Here is a 6942-nt window from a genome sequence, read left to right as displayed (position 1 = left end):
TATCCTAATTATGGCTTTACATATATGCTAACATAAACACAAAGACAACAATACTAACTTCGAAGTCAGCTGTCCCTGCAATATGCCATATTGTGTTCAGGCGGTTGATGTCCGGATCATGTGTATCTGCGCGTGTCATGCTTGGCTAGTAAGTCAATAATATTGTTAGAAGAGGGTAAACGTTAGAAAAATTTTGAAAAAATGGGTGAGAAACAACTCCAAACGATGTTGTAAACGAATTGAATATATAAGTCGCATTTAGTCTTATCTCGTTTACACTTACAAAATAAGATTACACGTATCTCGTTTATAATAGGCCATATGATGCATTTTAGTAAAAATGCTACAAAATATATATTTTAATAAATAAAATATTTATTTCATTTATTTAAAAAAAAATTCCAAGCCCATGATAGTGCTAACTGTTTATAATAGAATTATTTTAATATATATTCTCGGAATAATATTGTTTTATATTATCAATATATAAAAATAATACACTATTAAATAATTTTTTGTTATTAGAATCATCTATTTATTAACATCATTGTTGATGAATATAATTATTATAATTATATACTCACTTAATTCATTAATAAAATTATCCTATATAAGAAGAAAATGAATGAAGTTTTATATATAAAATAAATAATGAAAGAAAACCTAATTGTTGCTTGGACTTTGAAACAATGAAAGTTTAAGATTGTGGTACAACTACAACTACAACTACATGTGACTAACCTTTAAAGGAGGTCCCCCTCACTCTCCTATGATCTATTACTCACAAAGTCACAACCTTGAGGCCTTTTGATGTAAGAAAGCATCTTTTTTTGTCAGTTTTTTTTTTACTTTATTTAAAAAATAAAAATAAAAATAAAAACAGATACTTTTTTCAGTATTTTTTTATTTTATTTATTTTCACTATTTTTTTTTTGTTTTTCACGATATTTTTCAATCCGGCAGATTAAGGATTAATTCGTCGCAGATCAGAGCTTCATTTAAGAATTTGTCGTTGACCAATAAATTGCTGCATGCACAAGGTGGGATTCGAACCCATAATACTAACTTTTTATTGGATTTCTAAAGCATTGCATAATAATAAAAAAAATATTAACATATAAATTTGATTTTTGACTGATTTCCTTTTTATGATGAAGAACTTCCAAACTTCGAATGTCCAAAAACATTAGTGATCCAACATATATTGGCATGATCTCTCTTTGGGCTTAAGATTTAGAGTATTTTGATAATATTTCGGTTATATACACATTCACGGACACATTGGGTTCATTCTTCACTAATCACCAATTAGGGTACATTTTTGAATTCAAGTATACTTTGACTACGTTTGTTTCTAAAAATAGAATAAGATAAGACACTGAGAACAAGATACAAATGACAGAGATACAAAATTTTGTATTCTTATATTCTGTTTGATGATAAACTAAAACAAACTATGAAAATTCATTTTATTCTCATTTTTTCATTTGAAAATTTTGAGACGAAAAATATAATAATAAAAAATATAAATATGAAAATTAACAAGAATAATGAAAGAAAAAATAAAAAATAAGTCATGTCCCTTGTTAGTATTTTAATGTTCTTTCTATCAGGATAAACAAAAAATATACTAATTCAATTTCTTTGAATACAATATCTCTATTCATATCTTATCTGTTAAATATGATTTTGTATTTCTGTGTTCTTGTCTCAATATTCTGTCTCTATAAACAAATACAGTCTTTATGTGAGGCTCAAGATCTCACCCACTTCATATGGTAAAACATTCCATCGTCTACCAAAAAAAAAAGGAAAAATATTAAAAAATTAGTTATTCTCCTAATGGCTCATTTTGCATTGTGATTTTTTTTTTGTGACTTGTGTTTTTGGTCAAAGTAATTTCACTCGAATATTTTATCTTCAGACCAAAAAATATAAAATAAAAAACATGTTTGGGCCTTAACCATAACTATGACTTAGAGTATGATAATTTTTTCCTTGCCCGAAAACAAAGATATAATTGCTGGGACAAAAACTAAAAACAATATTGATAATTATTGAGAAAGAAAAAGATTAAAAAAATGCTTTTAGGCTTTTGGTCATTTTTATTTTGGGTATTACAATCGTCCAATGTACTTACTAGACACTACCAAGTTCCAAAGTTTTATTTATTTGGTTTGCAAGGCTGTGGATTAACTAACTGAACTAGGCCTTGCATTCCTTGGGCTTTCTTATGCATTTTTTTATTGTAAATTTGAGAAACAGTTTATTACCAAAAAAGTTTTGAGAAACAATTAATCATTAAAAAACAAGAGTAAATACCCAACCCGACTCCTAATAATTTTTTCGAAGGACTACGAGGTCCCAAACAAAAAAATATCATTTTCGCCCCTTGATATTTAATTTCGTGAGACAAGTTATCTCCTATGTCAATAATCTCTCTTCAAAATATATTTATATAATACGTTAATCACTAATATATCCTCTATTTAATTTTTATAAGTAAAAATAATTTAAAAATCACTAATATTTTTAGGTTTACACAATAAATTTAGTTAATGTATTTGAAAAAGATAATAAAAAATAAAAATAAAAACTAATCGGCCTTGATAATTATCCTTAAAAGACAACGAGACTCCCAACAAAAAAGAATTTGGTAATTCTAGTTAGTTCTTAATGGATAAATCAACAATTTAATATGTCATGTAGGCTTATTCCGTTAATACAGATAGAAAATATTGACAGAAGGACTAATCAGTCTCATAAAAGTAAAGATAAAAAATCGAAAAAAAAATATTTTTTTTTTTGTCGAAAGTCTCGTTGTCTTTTGAGATAATTGTCAGGAACCGTTTAGAATTTTTTTTAAAAAAGCAAAGAGAGTTATGCGTAATTGTGTGAGGGATGAAACCACCAACTTTCATATATGTTGTAAAATAAATAACTGATCAAGATATAATAAATATAAAGTAAATAAGTATAAATAGAAGACTCTAATTTTGATATTCACCAATATAATTATCTCACTATAATAATAGAAACTTATATATTTACTACTCTTATATATTAGTAGCGTATGAAAGAGGGAGGAGAAAAGTTTAATATAAAGAGAGGGAGAATATTTTATTTCTGTGTGTATGTTATGTGAGGATTCGTCCTCTATTTATACATACAAATATTCAACCATTCAGCCTTTCATTAACTTTCAATTTGTCTTGAAAAACTATTCCTTCAATATAGGAAAAGTTAGCCGCCCAATCTCATAAATGGGCATTCAATTTGCTTTTATCACAACACTCCTCCTTGGATGCCCATTTAGGAATATGCCTCGTTAAAACCTTACTAAAGAAAAATCCAGTGGAAAAAACCTTAGTGAAGGAAAAATAGTACAATATCCTTTAGTGATGGGGACTGCCTCATTAAAAACCTTGTCAAGAAAAACCCAATAGGAAAAAACCCTTATCAAGAAAAAAAGAGTACAGTCTCCCCCTCTTGTAAGACCCAGAATCTTTGAAAAGTCTTATTATGATCAAGTCTCAAATCATATAGTTATTTATAGCCTTAATTTCGGAAATCATTTTATTAAAGATAATTAAGGCAAGTTGTGATTTATTGAATTTGAGACAAGTTATGATTTATTATCCAATTTTACAACTATTGGATTATTTTCTATATTCAAATTATAAAGTTGGTAGTTGCGAAATAATAAGGATTTCTATATGATTTGGATTAAATAAGTAATATTTTAAATATTAATACTGCTATTTTGGAAAATGAAGAAATTGAGTATATTATTTCTAATTATTTGGTTGGGACATTTTATTGAAAATAATTTATGAAATTGATGAGCAAATAGTATTTTTATACATTATTATTAATGGATTAGAATTTATTTCTAATTACTATAATATCCCTATTTTTATTTGAAATTACCAAAATGCCCCTAACCCTAATTTTGAAAGAGAAACCCTAACCCTAAAAACCCTACCCGGTTCCCCTGACCCGGTACACCTAGAGTACCTAATGCAGCAGCAGCAGCTGCAAGCTGCTTGAAAGAAAGAAAGAAACAGGAGTAGGGAACGAATTGAGAGGGAAGGAAGAAGGAAGGTTCGCCGGCGTGGAGAGGGAAGGGAGCTCACAGTGCCGCCGTCGCCCTCACCGCGTCGCGCCGCCGCGGCAGTCCACGCGTCCTTGTCACCGTCGCGAGCCTCCTTGCCGTCGCCACCATGAAGCCGCCGATCTAGTCCGAGTAAGAGAGAGATCCGAGAGGGGAGGAGGCCAACGCAGCCGTCGAGCCCGTCACTGTGCCGATTCGTCGCGCGAGGAGCTCGTGCCGTCGCCGATCATCCTTGCGCAGCATCAGAGGCAGAACCGCGACCTGAAGAGAGCGCGAGCCATAACCACCGATGGAGAAGGAGGAGCGAGCGCGGAGAAGGTGAAGTCGCCGCTGTCGCCGGCACCTCCATCCCGCGTCACCGCCGAACGCGCCGTGACCTCTGCCGTCGCCAGTCTGGTTTGCTCTGCCGTCGTGCCGTTGAGGAGAAGGCCGTCCAGTCAAACCGAACAGGAGAGACAGAGAGATCTGAGGCTGAGCTGGGGGTTCAACCACCATGCCCAGCCGTGCTTGCGTCGCCGGCGCCGCCTCGGTTGGAATTGTCGCCGTCAGAAAAGGGTCCAGGCCGCCGCTAATGGAGCTAGCCGGAACTGTTCCAAGGTTTTGCCGCTTATTTAGATCCTGCTCTGTTTTGGTTAGTGGCGTTATCATTGTTCTGGCCGCCGAAAAACCTTGCTGCCGTCGCCGGAAAAGTATGCCGGTAAGGGTTTCAAACTTGGTTTTCATTTCTTGTGAGATTATGGGAGTCTTATTGTCGCGGCATGTTGGTTTCAGGCACCATTGCCGGAGTCCGGTCGCCGCTGCAACTTGAGATGGCTGCCGGGATGCTGCCGAACCGGTTCGGAGACCGCTGCTGTTTCGGTTCAGTCGTTCCTTCTTCGGTTCGGTAAGCGTTTCGATTTGAAAGCCCTTTTGTTACTGTTCTGTAATCTCACGCTGAGGTTTGTGACGTTAATTGCTATACGATTGAGTTTCAGTTGTTATATGTTGCGATTAGAGTTGTTGAGACTGTTGCGAAAGTGGCGTGGAGCCGAGGTTTTGGCTGACGGGATTTTGATTGTTGATCTCGGGTCAAGGCGGAAAGGATTTTGTGACGCGTTTGGGCTATGGTTTTGCGTTTCGAGGTAGGGGCGCTTTCCAAAAACTACAGTTTATTGTTGGAATTATTACATATGGGTACTGATGTGAGATATGGTGTAATTAGTGATTGTATCTGCCTTATGTATTATTTGATTGACTCGAACGATTATGGATGTTGGCTTGGCTGAATTGTTGTGTGGCTTGTGAAATGTAATGTTTGGAGTTGATTCTTTAAATATTTGAAATGAGTTTAATCCGTTGAGGATTGGTTTGAATTGAGTCAATTATTTGATGATGTGAAAGATAGAATACTCTTGAAATCCAGCCTGGGTTACTTTAATTAATTTGGTTTTGATAAATGATTTGTTAGTGAACCGATTCTTTAAAGATTTGGAAATGAGTTAAATTGGTTGATATTGAGTTGATTTTGAAATGGTTTTCTTGAGATATGCCACTGAGGCAACTGTTGGATTTAGCTTGCTGTTGAATTGATTTCTGGTTTGAGCTGTTGAAAAGGAATGAGAAAACGGTTTAGTTGGGACCCGAACCGGGTGGCAAAAGTCCAAGTTTTAGGGGAGGTGCTGCCGAAATTTCTATAAAATCTAAGTCTTGTTTGAAAGGTTATTTAAAAGATTTGGATTTGAGAAATTGTATTATTTGATTTATTAAGAGGATAATTATGCTTTCCAGCTTAATTTATTTGATGAACCTTATACGTTGAGTTCGGTTTATTTAGAACTGAACTATGTTTACCGTTTGAATCACTGAAGGAAAGAATGATGCTATAACATCGATTTCAATATAAAAAGGGGTTTTTTAGTGATTTTAAAGGAACCTAGATTTTTGATTGAGTAATCAAGTTTGAGGCATTTTAAAAGAGTTGGAAAAATGGGTTCCAAAAAGAAATCTGAAAGCGGTTTGATTCAAATAAACCGGTTCCGTTTCAAATGAGTTGATTTTTGGACCGGGTTGGAACTTGTGATTTTGTATGGTTCAGTTTCATAATAAATTCAGTTTTATTTACTTGAACCGAGAATCTATGATTTTAAGAGTTTCAATGAGTTTTAAAGAATTGATGTAAGATGACCTTCCCTAAAGACTTGGGACTCTGCCGAAAAACTTTTGTTATAAAATCCCATCGTTGGATGGATGATTTTGAATACTGTGAAACAAATCCTTAACTTGCCATGGTTTTGGAAGTTTTGGAAAGAGAATGCCGAGAGTGGCTTTGTTTTAAAAAGGGAACTCACTTTGAGTAAATTCGGCTTATGAGCCTGAGATGATTTGAGAAATGAGATTTCTAAAGCCAGGGCTGAAAAGAGTTGAAACTCGATTTCAAAGTGAAATGAATTGAGAAAATGATTTATGGCTTAAATGCCGACTTTATGAATTTAATGATGTTGAATGGTGGAAGTGCTGTTTTGTTGTGAGCCGGAATGGCTGTGTATGATTATACATATTGGTTGGTTCTGGATTGAACCGTGAGCCGGAATGGCTGTGTATGATATGAGTATTGGCTGGTTCTGGACTGAACCGTGAGCCGGGTGGCTGAGATGGATGTTGATCCATGGATGAGATTGAATGCATGTTTATGCTGAATCATTGATAAATGTAAATGTTGCACTTCCACTATCTGAGATACGAGTTTCCCTGGGTAGTAGCAGTGGCTAGCCACCACGTGCTCCAGGTTGAGACTTGATACTCTGTTGACCCTATGTCGTAAGTGTGGCCGGGCACTGTGAAAGTCCCGG

The 6942-nt window shown here is 34.6% G+C and overlaps 1 protein-coding gene across 1 annotated transcript; it reads left to right on the top strand.

Annotated features, from left to right (window-relative positions):
* The first annotated feature begins 201 nt into the window (after positions 1 to 201).
* LOC148570367 (uncharacterized) lies at positions 202 to 4729 on the top strand. The gene is made up of 2 exons (XM_088507001.1): positions 202 to 230; positions 4027 to 4729. The coding sequence occupies exons 1-2, from the start codon at positions 202 to 204 to the stop codon at positions 4727 to 4729; spliced, it is 732 nt and encodes a 243-aa protein (XP_088363127.1).
* Positions 4730 to 6942: the final 2213 nt, after the last annotated feature.

The sequence above is a fragment of the Arachis ipaensis genome, chromosome B3 (genome assembly GCF_059453495.1).
Source record: "Arachis ipaensis isolate K30076 ecotype BB chromosome B3, ASM5945349v1, whole genome shotgun sequence".
Taxonomy (NCBI): Eukaryota; Viridiplantae; Streptophyta; class Magnoliopsida; order Fabales; family Fabaceae; genus Arachis; species Arachis ipaensis.
The sequence above is the reverse complement of the archived record's forward strand: the minus strand, read 5'-3'. Positions and strand labels throughout refer to the sequence as shown.

Bases quoted from the DNA above. Each gene is read 5' to 3' on its own strand.
- LOC148570367 (XM_088507001.1), top strand. From the start codon at position 202: ATGGGTGAGAAACAACTCCAAACGATGTT. The intron at 231-4,026 runs GTAAACGAATTG...TACCTAATGCAG, and splicing joins AAACAACTCCAAACGATGTT to CAGCAGCAGCTGCAAGCTGC.